The sequence below is a fragment of the Heterodontus francisci genome, chromosome 3 (genome assembly GCF_036365525.1).
Source record: "Heterodontus francisci isolate sHetFra1 chromosome 3, sHetFra1.hap1, whole genome shotgun sequence".
Lineage (NCBI taxonomy): Eukaryota > Metazoa > Chordata > Chondrichthyes > Heterodontiformes > Heterodontidae > Heterodontus > Heterodontus francisci.
Window position 1 is genome coordinate 190,694,228 of NC_090373.1, and position 17,764 is coordinate 190,711,991.

A 17,764-nucleotide genomic window follows, 5' to 3' on the forward strand; every position below is an offset into this window, starting at 1 on the left:
CACCTGACCTGTCTACCTCATCCCATTTGCCAGCACTTGGCCCATAGCCTTGAATGTTATGACGTGCCAAGTGCTCATCCAGGTACTTTTTAAAGGATGTGATGCAACCTGCCTCTACTACCCTCCCAGGCAGGGCATTCCAGACCGTCACCACCCTCTGGGTAAAAAAGTTCTTCCTCAAATCCCCCTTAAACTTCCCACCCGTCACCATAAACCTGTGACCCCTCGTAACTGACCCTTCAACTAAGGAGAACAGCTTCTCCCTATCCACCCTGTCCATGCCCCTCATAATCGATCAGGTCACCCCTCCGTCTTCACTGCTCCAGTGAAAACAACCCAAGCCTATCTAAACTCTCTTCATAGCTTAAATATTCCATCCCAGGCACCATCCTGGTGAATCGCCTCTGCACCCCCTCCAATGCAATCAGTAGATAGGTCAAAATTATTTCCTCTGGTGGGGAGGTCCAGAACGAGAGAAAATAACCTTCAATTTACAGCCAGTGGTAATGTCACAAAGGGCCGTGGAAATCTGAAACTCTATCCTGCAGGAAGTTGTAGGAGGTGGGGATGGTTCTGTCAGAAAATTTCATGATGGAGATTGCTAGATTTTTGTTATGCAAGTTTATTAAAAGGGTAGAAGGAGCTAAGACTGAATGACGGAACAGGCTTGAATGGCCTCCTCCAAGAACAGTACCGCACAGGAGGCCATTCAGCCCATCGAGTCTATGCCAGTTAGGCCCACTCCCCTGCCCTTTCCCCATATCCCTGCAATTCTGTTTAAATATTTATGCAATTCCCTTTTGAAGGCCACGATTGAATCGGTCTCCACCGCACTCTGAGGCATTCCAGATCCTAAACACTCACGCAGACCGCGTTAGGGAGCTGGAGCTGGATGAACTTCGGATCATTCAGGATGCTGAGGGGGTGATAGCGAGCAGTTATAGGGAAGTAGTGACACCTAAGTTACAGGATAAAGGTAGCTGGGTGACCGTCAGGAGAGGGAAAGGGAATAGGCGCACAGTGCAGGGATCCCCTGTGGCCGTTCCCCTCAATAATACGTATACCGTTTTGGATACGGTTGGGGGTGGGGGGACCTACCAGAGGAAAGCCACAGTGACAAGGTCTCTGACACTGAGCCTGGCTCAGAAGGGAAGGGGGGAGAATAGGAGAGTGATAGTGATAGGAGATTCAATGGTTAGAGGAACAGACAGGAGATTCTGTGGTCGCGAACGAGACTCCCGGATGGTCTGTTGCCTCCCGGGTGCCAGGGTCAGGGATGTGTCGGATCGAGTCCACAGGATTCTTAAGGGGGAGGGGAAGCAGCCAGAGGTCGTGGTGCATATCGGTACCAATGACATAGCTAGGAAAAGGGATGAGGACCTGAAAAGCGAATATAGGGAGTTAGGTTGGAAGCTGAAAGACAGGACGAGCAGAGTAGTATTCTCAGGATTGTTACCGGTGCCACGTGCTAGTGAGGCTAGAAACAGGGAGCGAGTGCAGCTGAACACGTGGCTACAGAACTGGTGTAGGAGGGAGGGATTCAGATCTGTGGATCACTGGGATACCTTCTGGGGAAGGTGGGACCTGCACAAGAAGGACGGGTGACATCTGAACTGGAGGGGCACCAATATCCTGGGCGGGAGGTTTGCTAGAGCTCTTCGGGAGGGTTTAAACTAGTTTGGCAGGGGGATGGGAACCGGAGCCACGGATCAGTGGATGGGGTAGCTGTTGAACAGGCAGATACAGAGTGCAGAGAGTCTGTGAGGAAGGTTAGACAGTTGACAGGACAATGTTGCAGCCAGGATGATGGGTTTAAGTGTGTCATTTTAACGCAAGAAGTGTCAGGAATAAGGGTGATGAACTTAGAGCATGGATCAATACTTGGAGCTACGATGTTGTGGCCATTACAGAGACGTGGATATCACAGGGGCAGGAATGGATGTTGGATATTCCGGGGTTTAGTTGTTTCAAAAGGAATAGGGAGGGAGGTAAAAGAGGTGGGGGAGTGGCATTGCTAATCAGGGATAGTATCACAGCTGCAGAAAGGGAGGTCGTCGAGGAGGGTTTGTCTACTGAGTCATTATGGGTGGAAATCAGAAACAGGAAAGGAGCAGTCACTTTTTTGGGAGTTTTCTATAGACCCCCCAATAGCAACAGAGACACGGAGGAACAGATTGGGAGGCAGATTTTGGAAGGGTGCAGAAGTAACAGGGTTGTTGTCATGGGTGACTTCAACTTCCCTAATATTGATTGGAACCTCCTTAGTGCAAATAGTTTGGATGGAGCAGTTTTTGTCAGGTGTGTCCAGGAAGGTTTCCTGACGCAATATGTAGATAGGCCGACTAGAGGAGAGACTATGTTGGACTTGGTGCTTGGCAACGAACCAGGCCAGGTGGCAGATCTCTCGGTGGGAGAGCATTTCGGTGATAGTGATCACAACTCCCTGACCTTTACTATAGTCATGGAGAGGGATAGGAGCAGACGGGATGGGAAAATATTTAATTGGGGGAGGGGGAATTACAATGCTATTAGGCAGGAACTGGGGAGCATAAATTGGGAACAGATGTTCTCAGGGAAATGCACGACAGAAATGTGGAGGTTGTTTAGGGAGCACTTGCTGCGACTGCTGGATAGGTGTGTCCCGATGAGGCAGGGAAGGGATGGTAGGGTGAAGGAACCTTGGATGACAAGAGATGTGGAACAGCTAGTCAAGAGGAAGAAGGAAGTTTACTTAAGGTTGAGGAAGCAAGGATCAGACAAGGCTCGAGAGGGTTACAAGGTAGCCAGGAACGAACTGAAGAATGGACTTAGGAGAGCTAGAAGGGGACATGAAAAAGTCTTGGGTAGGATTAAGGAAAATCCCAAGGCGTTCTACACTTATGTTGAGGAACAAGAGGATGGCCAGAGTGAGGGTAGGGCCGATCAGGGATAGTGGAGGGAACCTGTGCCTGGAGTCGGAGGAGGTAGGGGAGGTCCTAAATTAATACTTTGCTTCAGTACTCACTAGTGAGAGGGACCTGGTCGTTTGTGAGGACAGCGTGAAACAGGCTGATATGCTCGAACAGGTTGAGGTTAAGAGGGAGGATGTGCTGGAAATTTTGAAAAACATGAGGATAGATAAGTCCCCGAGGCCAGACGGGATATACCCAAGGATATTACGGGAAGTGAGGTAAGAGATTGCTGCACCTTTGGCGATGATCTTTGCGTCTTCACTGTCCACTGGAGTAGTACCGGATGATTGGAGGGTGGCAAATGTTGTTCCCTTGTTCAAGAAAGGGAATAGGGATAACCCTGGGAATTATAGACCAGTCAGTCTTACGTCGGTAGTGGGCAAATTATTGGAGAGGATTCTGAGAGACAGGATTTATGATTATTTGGAAAAACATGGTTTGATTAGAGACAGTCAGCATAGCTTTGTAAGGGGCAGGTCATGCCTCACAAGCCTTATTGAATTCTTTGAAGATGTGACAAAACACATTGATGAAGGAAGAGCAGTGGATGTGGTGTGTATGGATTTTAGCAAGGCGTTTGATAAGGTTCCCCATGGTAGGCTCATTCAGAAAGTAAGGAGGAATGGGATTCAGGGAAAGTTGGCTGTCTGGATACAAAATTGGCTGGCCCATAGAAGTCAGAGGGTGGTAGTAGATGGAAAGTATTCAGCGTGGAGCTTGGTGACCAGTGGTGTTCCACAAGGATCTGTTCTGGGACCTCCGCTCTTTGTGATTTTTATAAATGACTTGGATGAGGAAATGGAAGGCTGGGTTAGCAAGTTTGCCGATGACACGAAGGTTGCTGGAGTTGTGGATAGTGTGGAAGGCTGTTGTAGGTTGCAACGGGACATTGACAGGATGCAGAGCTGGGCTGAGAAGTGGCAGATGGAGTTCAACCTGGAAAAGTGTGAAGTGATTCATTTTGGAAGGTCGAATTTGAATGCGGAATACAGGCTTAAAGACAGGATTCTTGGTAGTGTGGAGGAACAGAGGGATCTTGGGGTCCATGTCCATAGATCGCTCAAAGTTGCCACCCAAGTTGATAGGGTTGTTAAGAAGGCGTATGGGGTGTTGGCTTTCATTAACAGGGGGATTGAGTTTAAGAGCCGCGAGGTTATGCTGCAGCTCTATAAAGCCCTGGTTCGACCACACTTGGAATATTGTGTTCAGTTCTGGTCACCTCATTATAGGAAGGATGTGGAAGCTTTAGAGAGGGTGCAGAGGAGATTTACCAGGATGCTGCCTGGACTGGAGGGCATGTCCTACGAAGAAAGATTGAGGGAGCTAGGGCTTTTCTCATTGGAGCGAAGAAGGATGAGAGGTGACTTGATAGAGGGGTACAAGATGATGAGAGGTATAGATAGAGTTGATAGCCAGAGACTTTTTCCCAGGGTGGAAAGGGCTATCACCAGGGGGCATAATTTTAAGGTGATTGGAGGAAGGTTTCGGGGAGATGTCAGAGGTAGGTTCTTTACACAGAGAGTGGTGGGTGCGTGGAATGCACTGCCAGTGGTGGTAGTAGAAGCAGATACATTAGGGGCATTTAAGCGACTCTTGGATAGGTACATGGATGATAGTAGAATGAAGGGTAGGTAGTTAGTTTGATCTTAGAGTAGGTTAAAGGTTCGGCACAACATCGTGGGCCGAAGGGCCTGTACTGTGCTGTACTGTTCTATGTTCTATGTGTAAAGTTTTTTTTTGTCATGTCATTTCTGGTCCTCTTGCCAATCGCATTAAATTTCTGCCTTCTGGTTATTGACCTTCAGCCAATGGAAACAGTTTCTCTTTATTTAGCTATGATTTATTCTCTAGCTAAACTCTATGACTTTAAACATCTTTATTAAATCTCCTCTTAAGACTTCTCTGCTCTAAGGAGAACAACCCCAGCTTCTCCAGTCTGTCCATCTAACTGTAATTCCTCATCCCTGGAACTATTCCTCTTCCAATATCTGGAAGACAATATTCCCTCTCCATAGCCCAATACAGATGCTAAATTACAATGTTAAATTATAATGCGAGAAGGCCAGTGATTGAGTTGCAGGCTGAAATTTACCTTCTGAACCAGCCTCAGCAGCTTCGGAACAGCTATAATGACCTGGATTTGCCTTCTTAAAGCAGAGGCCTTAAAGGGACAGACCAGATTAGCAGCAAAACATCACAAACATGACCTAGCCTCCATACCCGACTCATGAGTAATACCGGGGGAAGAGGGGATCTTTACATGCAAAGATGTGTTTAAAAGTGAAATATAGATCGGGATTCCAATTACAGCCAGTCAAAGCTCACCTATCCTTGGGCATCCAATGTAGAATGAGTGGCCAATTCCACACAGTTAACAGATTGAGACTCAGGACTGCATCAACAACTGTGTACCTTTTGTCTTTTCAATTTATAAGCGGCCAATGACCAGTTTTACTTCCGACTGGTCAATCACTGCAACCTGGGTGGAAGTTAGGAATAACTGACAGTGGCGACTGACCAGTCAGAAGAGTAGGCAGGACACACATTCACCCATCTGCAAGGTCTGTACATGTGCCCACCTGAAGCTCATGGCCACAGCCAATCCACATAGAACAGCTCTGCAATGGCCGTCACTGGGGACAGGCCTCATGTTGGCATTACAGGGACAAAAATAAACTCCTCTCTGCAATCTCGTCCAGCCCCATAACCCTCCAAGATCTCTGCGCTCCTTCACTTCTGGCCTCTTGAGCATCCCTGATTTTAAATGGGACTGCCATTGGTGGCTGCGCCTTCAGCTGCCGAGGCCCTAAGCTCTGGAATTCCCTTCTCACACCACTCCAACACTACAGCTCACTTTCCTTCTTTAAGGTGCTCCTTCAAACCTATTTCTTTGTCTAAGCTTCTGCCCGAACATCTCATGTGCCTTAGTGTCAAATTCAGTTCCTGTGACATTTCACAATATTAAAACCGCTATATATATATATATATATAAAAATGCCAGTTGTGCTTCGTGTACCACTGATACACTATACAGTTACATGGAATATCTGTGCAAAAACATGTATTATACTGATGACCTAAAAACCATTCTTTCACACAAGTGTTATCTGCAAACTCACTGTGGCATTCCCTCGACTACATTCAGAAGGGAATTCGTCAACTTCCATTTCTAACACCAAACATGAAAATCATTTGTACTAAAAGACATGCAGAAAAACTTCGATCCTCTGCATGTCGTCTGATTTGTGGAATCTTGGCACAAAGGCCTTATTAAAATAATAAATTAACAGGATTTCCTGGGAAACTGCGGCAGCAGCAAAGCTAAATGAGGCGCAGGGTTAGCTGAGAAAAGCATGGATCAACAGCACAAACAGAAGTAAGGTGAGAATCTAATCGAGGGGTTCAGATGGTTTATATATAGAATAATGTCAACCAGGGAGTGATTACAGACTGGAATCTAATCAAGGGGTTCAGATGGTTTATATATAGAATAATGGATACGCGGGAGAGATTACAGACTGGAATCTAATCAAGGGGTTCAGATGGTTTATATATAGAATAATGGATACCCGGGAGAGATTACAGACTGGAATCTCATCAAGGAGTTCAGATGGTTTATATATAGAATAATGGATACCCAGGAGTGATTACAGACTGGAATCTAATCGAGGGGTTCAGATGGTTTATATATAGAATAATGGATACCCGGGAGTGATTACAGACTGGAATCTAATCGAGGGGTTCAGATGGTTTATATATAGAATAATGGATACGCGGGAGAGATTACAGACTGGAATCTCATCAAGGAGTTCAGATGGTTTATATATAGAATAATGGATACCCAGGAGTGATTACAGACTGGAAGCTAATCGAGGGGTTCAGATGGTTTATATATAGAATAATGGATACCCGGGAGTGATTACAGACTGGAATCTAATCGAGGGGTTCAGATGGTTTATATATAGAATAATGGATACCCAGGAGTGATTACAGACTGGAATCTAATCGAGGGGTTCAGATGGTTTATATATAGAATAATGGATACCCGGGAGAGATTACAGACTGGAATCTAATCGAGGGGTTCAGATGGTTTATATATAGAATAATGGATACCCGGGAGTGATTACAGACTGGAATCTAATCGAGGGGTTCAGATGGTTTATATATAGAATAATGGATACCCGGGAGTGATTACAGACTGGAATCTAATCGAGGGGTTCAGATGGTTAAGATATAGAATAATGGATACCCGGGAGTGATTACAGACTGGAATCTAATCGAGGGGTTCAGATGGTTTATATATAGAATAATGGATACCCGGGAGTGATTACAGACTGGAATCTAATCGAGGGGTTCAGATGGTTTATATATAGAATAATGGATTCCCGGGAGTGATTACAGACTGGAATCTAATCGAGGGGTTCAGATGGTTAAGATATAGAATAATGGATACCTGGGAGTGATTACAGACTGGAATCTAATCAAGGGGTTCAGATGGTTTATATATAGAATAATGGATACCCGGGAGTGATTACAGACTGGAATCTAATCGAGGGGTTCAGATGGTTAAGATATAGAATAATGGATACCTGGGAGTGATTACAGACTGGAATCTAATCAAGGGGTTCAGATGGTTTATATATAGAATAATGGATACCCGGGAGTGATTACAGACTGGAATCTTATCGAGGGGTTCAGATGGTTTATATATAGAATAACGGATACCCGGGAGTGATTACAGACTGGAATCTTATCGAGGGGTTCAGATGGTTTATATATAGAATAATGGATACCCAGGAGTGATTACAGACTGGAATCTAATCGAGGGTACAGATGGTTTATATACAGAATAATGGATACCCGGGAGTGATTGTATGTATTTGGATGAAGAGTACAGTTAGGTTACCAGACATATGAATATTCATGAACAGATAACTACCCTTCACTCTTGACGGCGGGAAGCTTCTTCTTCAGCTCTCCCTTGTCTTCCGCACTCAAGGCGCTGAAGCCCTTCAATTGCATGGCGTTGTATGTGGGCAGAAAGCCCAGATCTGCCCTTTTAGCCACGAAGCAGTCAGGATGGTACCAGCGATCGATCATCCCCAGCTGTGGCTTCTCAGGATCAATCATTTTCTTGGAGATACGGACAGTATCCTGTGTGTGGAAAAGCAACAGGACTTTTAAAGAGCAGTAAACGGAAGTGGGCTGGGCTCCTCAGTCTCACGTTCCTGCTAAACCACCAACAACCATCCACCACCGACGCACAGTGGCAGCAGTGTGTACCATCTACAAAATGCACTGCAGCAACGCACCAACACTCCTTAGACAGCACCTTCCAAACCCTCTACCACCTAGAATGACAAGGATAGCAGACGAAGTGAACACCACTACCTGCAAGTTCCCCTCCAAGTCACACACCATCCTGACTTGGAACTATATCACCGTTCCTTCACTGTCGCTGGGTCAAAATCCTGGAACTCCCTTCCTAACAGCACTGTGAATGTACCTACACCACATGGACTACAGCAGTTCAAGAAGGCAGCTCACCACCACCTTCTCAAGGGCAATTAGGAATGGGCAATAAATGCTGGCCTGGCCAGAAAGGCCCACATCCATAGATGAACATAGGAAAATGACAGAATCCTCGGCCATTGTATTATTTATATTAAAGCAATGACTATACACCCAGCCGCAAACCATTTGCCCTTTCATCAGATGCCCCCTGACATGCCCACAACATGCGATGCCGTGTGTGGTACTCAGCCTCACACTGGGAGGGAACACTCAGAAGGAAGCTGAACTAAATTCTGCCTTCACCAGACTTTCCAGGAGTGGCCACTGGAGCAGATGGGGGAAGGGGGATGGAGGAGAAGATGACAAACCACAATGATATAACCCCTCCCTCCCAACCCTCAGTTTAATGTCTCATCCAAAAGACAACAATTTTGCCAGTGCAACACGCCCTCAGTACTGCACTGGACTACCAGTCTGGATTATGAGCTCAAGTCTCTGCAGTGGGATTTGAATCCACTAGCTCAGTGGCTAGAGTACTTCCCACTGACCCAAGGCTGACACCTAAAGCAAAGTGAGATTACCTTGCTCCTGTATTACCAATGTGTTTTTTAAAATACATAATGTAAAATTAGGCACCAACTCCCAGACTGTGTTATTCTACATTTTGTTTTATAATGCTCTTATGAGGCACCTTGGGAGATTTTATGTTAAAGGCAGAACATAAATAGAAGTTGCAGTTGTTGTAACAAGACCCAAACTCCCAGGCTGCATTGTGCTAACTAGGCCCCAACTCCCAGGCTGCGTTATGCTAACTAGGCCCCAACTCCCAGGCTGCATTACGCTAACTAGGCCCCAACTCCCAGGCTGCGTTATGCTAACTAGGCCCCAACTCCCAGGCTGCGTTACGCTAACTAGGCCCCAACTCCCAAGCTGCTTTATGCTAACTAGACCCCAACTCTCAGGCTGTGTTATTCTTACCCTTCACTGTTAAGATGTGGCTGTTCAATGTCCACTCACCTTTTCTATTTTTTTACTGCAGCCTTTACAGGTGCTCCTGTTTGATTTGGCGTATTCCACTGCAAAGTCACTCAGGGTCTTCTCTCCTTTACCCTCTCCCTGCCCACTGCCTTTTCCTGTGTTTTTAAAGAAGAACATGTTTTAAAAGGCGAAGGAGAGTGTTAGTGGAATCCCAATACCTACATTATTTAATAGGGAACCCACCAGTGGATAAATAAGTTTCCATGTTTTGGCCATACACATATCATGGTACAGCCATGAGCTATGCCTTATGGGTCCAAGCTTTTTATCTGCTGAAGAGACTGGTGAAGCTGGGATGTTCTCCTTCAAGCAGCGAATGCAAGTTTGTTCAAGAAGATGAAGGGGAGATTTGATACAGGTTTTCCAGTGGCAGAAGGGTCAGTAACCAGAGGGGCACAGTGGCGCAGTGGTTAGCACCGCAGCCTCACAGCTCCAGCTACCCGGGTTCGGTTCTGGGTACTGCCTGTGCGGAGTTTGCAAGTTCTCCCTGTGACCGCGTGGGTTTCCTCCGGGTGCTCCGGTTTCCTCCCACAGCCAAAGACTTGAAGGTTGATAGGTAAATTGGCCATTGTAAATTGCCCCTAGTGTAGGTAGGGAGTAGGAGAATTGAGGGAAGGTGGAGATATGGTAGGGAATATGGGATTAATGTAGGATTAGTATAAATGGGTGGTTGATGGTCGGCACAGACTCGGTGGGCCGAAGGGCCTGTTTCAGTGCTGTATCTCTAAGTGAAAAGAACCGGAGGGAAAGACGAGGGGACATTCTTTTAATGCAGCGACTTATTATGATCTGCAATGAAAGGGTGGTGGAAGCAGATTAATAACAACTTTCAAAAGGGAATTGGATAAATACTTGAAGGAGAAAAAAACTGCAGGGCTATGGGGAAAGCGCTGGGGATCAATTGGAAATCTCTTCCAAAGAGCTAGCACGGGCACAATGGGCCAAATGGCCTCCTTTTTGTGCTGTATCATTCTATAATTAGATGCTTGCTGTGCAGACTGGTAGGAACACAAAAGAAGTTTTTGTGCATGCTCTCATGCTGCTATGGCCCACAAATCTGTGTTGTAGTTTCGGATTAATCCACCAATGAAGCCAAGAACAACCCTTCCCGAAACACCTGGGTCACAACATTCAAACAGGACAAATCGGCCAGTCAGGAAACGTCAGACATAGATAGAACTACGATGCCAGGTCTCCATATCTCACAGGCCTAGCTCAGGCTGAGCACAAGCAGGCAGGAAGGTCAACCACAACGTAAAAGGACAAAAAACCTTCATCATCCTCATGCCCCAAGGAAGGAATACACGGGACGGGATTGGCATAGGAAGTCTGGATGTTGATGTGGCTTTTCGTCCAAGAATTTGTCCTGTGAAAATTCAGATGGTGAGCTGTGACGGCAGAAAATGGGGATGCCACTGTATCAAAAAAAACTCAGGATACTTAATTAGGAAAGACAATAACCAAGATTATAATTGAAACATCGCAAGAAACCTGGTTTTTATTCAGCTTTGAATTAAGTACATTGAGCACGTCTATACATAATCAGATATCTTGTATCTGGCATATCTGGTTGGCAAACCTCAGTGTCAGAAGCATTTAAAGTAATAATCAGTGCTTGGTTGACACAAATATTTATCTGTTAAGTTACCAATCACCTAACCAATCAAAAGGACTTCCACAGTTATCAACTTTTTAAATAACAAGGAACAAGGCAAATAGCTCTGAATAAGAGGCAAACTGTTTCACTTGTTTTAATGCCACTGACTCCAAATGATCCACCATCTTGAATTTTTCATCTACATGAAAATTTACCACAAAAAGTAACTTTAACAGTCTAATTAAAAAAAAGGGGGAAGGAAGGATAAACAGGTTGAAGCAGTAGTTCATAGAATAGTGCCTCTGGATGTATAAAAGTAATATATTGTACCTCCTCCTTCCCCGCCAGTTTCAATGGCCTTTTTAATCTTCTCTTGGTCATCCCATCGAAGGTCCGATAAGCCGTCTACATCCGTGGGCGACACAACCCGTGTTCGCTTCCAGAAACAGGAGTAGTGGTGCCAGTGGGGTACCTTCCCGTCAAACATCGGCGACTGAAAGGGAACAAAATTCACACGAGTCACACTGGGGCAATAAGGGCAATTTAACAGTGAAGGACGTTGGCGCTCGGCGTTCCAACCCATTCTCATTTATGAATGTATCTGTGCAAGTTCTAACTGATGTTTTGAACTCTGACATGGGGTGATCGATTGGTCAGGTATTCTGACACATTGAAAAGGAGAGAAAGAAGGGAAGGAAAGAAAATAGCACCTTTAATTAGTCAAAGCAGCTTGCAGCCAATGAAGTGTAGTCACTGTTGTAATATAGGAAACGTGACAACCAATTTGTTCACAGTAAGCTCCCAATAACAGCAATCTGATAATGAGCAGATAATGTTTGAATGATGCTGGGATTGAGGGATCGGGAAGGAGAGTCAACAAAAACTCCCTGCTATTCTTCAATATAGTGCAGTGGGATCTTTTACATCCACCTGGGTGGGCAGATGTGGCCTCGGTTTAATGTCTCATCTGAAAGATGGCACCTCCACCAGTGTAGCACTCCCTCAGCGCTGCACTGGGATTATCCGCTCTGGAGTGAGGTTTGAACCCATGGCCACTTGATTCAGAAGCCAGAGTACAACCCATTGAGCCTGGAAGTACTCAATTTTCAGCAGATGAAAATATTTAAATAGGCAGTCTTATTATTTGCTTTAGGTTTGTGATGGGAAACGAACACTTGGACAAGTAGACTGTGTCATTTAGAGTGGACTGTAATCCGATCGTTCATTCAGTGACATAGTTTGGAAAACCTTCTCCCCAGAGTCACTCCATGGCTTTGAGCACATAATCTAGGTCGAGGAAATGAAATATTAAAATGAGCTCTGCCTCTTCGGATGGATGTTGTACATTCTGTGATCCTGTTACATTAAGAACAAAGAGCTCCCTTGAAATTCTGACCAACATCTTTTCTTCAACCCAACACCGCTACAATTAAGCTGATCAAAATTTAGCCTGGTTGCTTCCTACAAAATGTTGCTGCGTTTACCTGCATAGCAACGGAAATGGAACTGCAAACAATTCCTTGTCCAGGATTCTTTTTGGGAGATTACAACGCGGGATCTGGATGTTCAGTCCAATCACATGTCGAACCTCACACAAACAGTGGGCACACATGGATTGAATTCCCAGATATATATCAGTCGAGGCAAAATCTCTGGAACCATTTTTAAAAAACAGTTGGACGCCACAGTGGGAGGGAGTGACAGGACTGCAGGGTGTTTCTGGCAGAATGAACAAAGATGGGCTGAATGGCCTTCTTCATCCATCTTGTTATTACTGTTATCTAAACAGAGAAAGGTTAATTCAGGGAAATGTACCCTTTTGGGCTTTGTGAAGTCAAACTTGCAAAGCAACAACAAAATAGTGACCTGAAAGAGATTAAGAAAGGGTTTGATTGGGTACAGAGAGATGTTTCCACTTGTGGGGGGAATCCAAAACCAGAGGTTATAAATATAATAAATCCAATAAGGAATTCAGAAGAAACCTCTTTACCCAGAGTGGTGAGAATGTGGATCTTGCTTCCATATGGAGTAGATGAGGAGAACAGTACAGATTTCAAGGGGAAGCTCGATATCATAAGCGGGAGAAAGGAATAGGTTATATTAGCAGGGTGACATAAACACAACCTTGTTCAACTTTGCCCGTCTAAAAGCGAAGACCAAAGTACGGAAAGTCCTCATCAGGGAACTCCTCTTTGCTGACGATGCTGCTTTAACATCTCACACTGAAGTGTGTCTGCAGAGACTCATCGACAGGATTGCGGCTGCCTGCAACGAATTTGGCCTAACCATCAGCGTCAAGGAAACGAACATCATGGAACAGGACGTCAGAACTGCTCCATCCATCAATATTGGCGACCACGCTCTGGAAGTGGTTCAAGAGTTCACCTACCTAGGCTCAACTATCACCAGTAACCTGTCTCTCGATGCAGAATTAAGCAAGCGAATGGGAAAGGCTTCCTCTGCTATGTCCAGACTGGCCAAGAGAGTGTGGGAAAATGGCGCACTGACACGGAACACAAAAGTCCGAGTGTATCAAGCCTGTGTCCTCAGTACCTTGCTCTACAGCAGCGAGGCCTGGACAACGTATGTCAGCCAAGAGTGACGTCTCAATTCATTCCATCTTCGCTGCCTCCGGAGAATCCTTGGCATCAGGTGGCAGGACTATATCTCCAACACAGAAGTCCTCGAGGTGGCCAACATCCCCAGCATATACACCCTACTGAGCCAGGGGCGCTTGAGATGGCTTGGCCATGTGAGCCGCATGAAGATGGCAGGATCCCCAAGGACACATTGTACAGCGAGCTCACCACTGGTATCAGACCCACCGGCCGTCCATGTCTCCACTTTAAAGATGTCTGCAAACGCAACATGAAGTCCTGTGACATTGATCACAAGTCGTGGGAGTCAGTTGCCAGCGATCGCCAGAGCTGGCGGGCAACCATAAAGGTGGGGCTAAAGCGTGGCGAGTCGAAGAGAATTAGCAGTTGGCAGGAAAAAAGACAGAAGCGCAAGGAGAGAGCCAACTGTGTAACAGCCCCAACAACCAATTTTATCTGCAGCACCTGTGGAAAGTCTGTCACTCCAGAATTGGCCTTAATAGCCACTCCAGGTTCTGCTTCACAAACCACTGACCACCTCCAGACGCTTACCCATTGTTTCGCGAGACATCGAGGCCAAAGATGAAGATGAGATAAACACAAAACTCATCAAACTGGGTGAAAGTTTCAGGATTTTTTTGTAGGGTGGGGGGAATTGGGGTGGGAGAAGAGATTGACAGTTTTTAAATATGAATTACACAATTGTTATAGTGCAGCAGGTGGCCATTCTGCCCCTTGTGTCCATCCTGGCTCTCCCAAAGAGCAATTCACTCAGTTCCATTCCCCTGCATGTTCTTCTTTTTCATATAACAGTCTACAGAATCAAAGAATCAAGTCATGACAGTACGATTGCTCTCAACACATGTTCTGGTGAAAGGTCACGTTAACTCTGCTTCTCTCTCCACAGATGCTGCCAGACTTGCTGAGTATTTCCAGCACTTTGTTTTTAATTTTATAACATAGAATCATGGAATGATTACAGCACAAGAGGCCATTCAGCCAGTAGTGTTTATACCGGTTCTCTACAATAATAGCTAGTTCCCCGTAACCCTGAAAATTTTTTCTCTTCCAATAATTCTCTTTTGAAAGCCACGATTGACTCTGCCTCCACCACGCTCTCAGGCAGTGCATTCCAGATCTGAACCACTAGCTGTGTAAAAAAAAGTTTTTCCTCATATCACTTTGGTTCTTTTGCCAATTTTAAATCTGTGCCTCTGGTTCTTGACCCTTCTGCCAGCAGGAACAGTTTCTCCCTATCTACTCTGTCCAGGCCCCTCGTGATTTTGAACACCTCGATCAAATCTCTTAATCTTCTCTTCTCCAAGGAGAACAGACCCAACTTCTCCAATCTATCCATGTAACTGAAACCATTCTTATGAATCTTTCCTGCACCCTTTCACATCCTTCCTCAAATACAGTCTCCAGAATTGGGCACAATGCTCCAGTTGAAGCTGAACCAGAGTTTTATGCAGGTTTATCATAACTTCCTTGCATTTGTACTCTACGCTTCTATTTATAAAGCCCAGGATCCCATAAACTTTATTAACTGCTTTCTGAATCTGCTCCTGCGCCCCCTTTAGAATTGCACCCTTCAATTTGTATTGCCTTCCCTCGTTCTTCCAACTAAAATGGATCATTCACATGTCTCTACATAGTCCCTCCCCCTCTATTAGTAAACATTACCACAATGTCCCTCCCCTCTGAATCTTACTGTGTGTCTTTCAAGGTGCAACCTTATAATATCCTGTGCAAAAGAAAAAGGCCAAATGAGAGGCATGCAGGGGTGAATAAAATGCAGCAATCCTGGATATAGCAATCTGAAGTTGTTACCATTGAGGAGTTTAGTCTGTGCAGGAAGGTGAGAGAGAAATCCTGCAGTCCATTTGCAACGAGTCTTCTGAATCTTGCAAATCTAGTCGCCATTATCCACCGATCTATTAAAAATATCTATTTTCTAGATAATAAAAGCATAACTAATTTTTAATCGTAATAAGGAGTAATGTGACTATAATTGTGAATGGGGTTCTGTTTATCTTAGACCCCCCAATACAAAGTTCTAATAGCATTGCCTACATCATGTAAGTTACAATCATTTTATCAGAAGCCTCTCCCTCGCTTTTAACAGTGAATATTACAGGCTACTGGCGGGCCAGCCTTCCTGTCTGATTCATCAGCACCACAGCAATAAACCATAACATGAACCAACTTAGTGTCTAAATACATTTGCAATCTCAAAACGGCCACTGGTAATAAAACTTGTGCATCAATGTAAGAATGCATTTTTTAAAAAAAGGATGCAACGCAATAATAAAACTCTGCCGGCCTCAATCTGCAACACGAGGCCTTGCAGCGGAGAGAAACGGGAGGTTAAGTTTCGAGGCCACTCCTTCATTTTCAGGGAACTTTTTAATTTTTTTTTACCTGCACCATGATTGCAAGCCGCAGAGAGTCCTTGGCGATACTTTCTCCGCATTTTTTGCAGGAGGCCCGGCCGCTCTTTGCATACTCGGCTTTGAAAAGCTTATCCTCAGCCATGTCTGTGCCTGCAACCACCAGGAGGAGGAAGCAAAGCCGGAGCAGGCGCGGCACAGCCACCGGCTGTGATTGACAGGGAGCCCAGAGCACGCGGACACTGAGACCCTGAGTGATTGACAGGGAACCCAGAGCACGTGGGCTCTGAGACCCTGAGTGATTGACAGGGAACCCAGAGCACGCGGACACTGAGACCCTGAGTGATTGACAGGGAACCCAGAGCACGTGGGCACTGAAACCCAGAGTGATTGATAGGGAGCCCAGAGCATTTGGGCACTGAGACCCAGAGTGATTGGCAGAGCACCCAGAACACGTGGGCACTGAGACCTGGAGTGATTGACAGGGAGCCCAGAGCACGTGGGCTCTGAGACCCTGAGTGATTGACAGGGCACCCAGAGCACGTGGGCACTGAGACCCGGAGTGATTGACAGAGAGCCCAGAGCACGTGGGCACTGAGACCCGGAGTGATTGACAGAGAGCCCAGAGCACGTGGGCACTGAGACCCTGAGTTATTGACAGGGCACCCAGAGCACGTGGGCACTGAGACCCGGAGTGATTGACAGAGAGCCCAGAGCACGTGGGCACTGAGACCCTGAGTTATTGACAGAGCACCCAGAGCACGTGGGCACTGAGACCCGGAGTGATTGACAGGGCACCCAGAGCACGTGGGCACTGAGACCCTGAGTGATTGGCAGGGAGCCCAGAGCACGTGGGCTCTGAGACCCTGAGTGATTGACAGGGCACCCAGAGCACGTGGGCACTGAGACCCGGAGTAATTGACAGAGAGCCCAGAGCACGTGGGCTCTGAGACCCTGAGTGATTGACAGGGCACCCAGAGCACGTGGGCACTGAGACCCTGAGTGATTGGCAGGGAGCCCAGAGCACGTGGGCACTGAGACCCGGAGTGATTGACAGAGAGCCCAGAGCACGTGGGCTCTGAGACCCTGAGTGATTGACAGAAAACCCAGAGCATGCAGGCACTAAGACCCAGAGTACTTGACAGGAAACCCAGAGCACGCAAGGACTGGGGTACAAAGCATTTGCAGCCTTGTGTATTATTTGGTCCTGAGCTGAGCTTCTGACACTGTGCCCTGTCCATCACTAAAACTGCCCATTCCACCTTTGTGTCATCACTCAACTCTACCCCTCCTCTGCTCATCTGTTGCTGAAACTCTCATCTAGACCTTTGTTTCCTCTAGATTCTACTATTGCAGCACCCTTCTGGTCAGCTGCGCATGCTCCATGCTCCATAAACCTGGTGTCATCCAAAACTCTGCTGCATATGTCCTTACTTGCACTAGGTCCCGTTCACCCATCAGCCTTGTGCTCACTGACCTGCACTGGCTCCTGTTCAAGCAAGTTGTGATGGCAAGATGCTGATCAGTGTGTCAGCTGTGGCTGAGTGTGTAGCACTCTCCCCTCGGAATCACAAGGTTCTGAGTTTAAGTCCCAGTCCAGGACTTGAGCACAAAAATCAAGGCTGACAATCCAGTGCAACACTGAGAGAGTGCTGCCTTGTCGGAGGTGCTGTCTTT

The 17,764-nt window shown here is 46.2% G+C and overlaps 1 protein-coding gene across 1 annotated transcript in view; it reads right to left on the reverse strand.

Annotated features, from left to right (window-relative positions):
• The window catches only part of parp1 (poly (ADP-ribose) polymerase 1), a 70,240-nt gene extending 53,951 nt beyond the window's left edge, over positions 1–16,289 (reverse strand). Inside the window, 6 exon segments of the mRNA XM_068028608.1 lie at positions 5,044–5,112; positions 6,170–6,272; positions 7,888–8,105; positions 9,483–9,598; positions 11,431–11,593; positions 16,119–16,289. Of these exon segments, the coding sequence (XP_067884709.1) occupies positions 5,044–5,112; positions 6,170–6,272; positions 7,888–8,105; positions 9,483–9,598; positions 11,431–11,593; positions 16,119–16,232 (783 nt within the window). The 5' untranslated portion in view covers positions 16,233–16,289.
• Between the last annotated feature and the right edge of the window lie 1,475 nt (positions 16,290–17,764).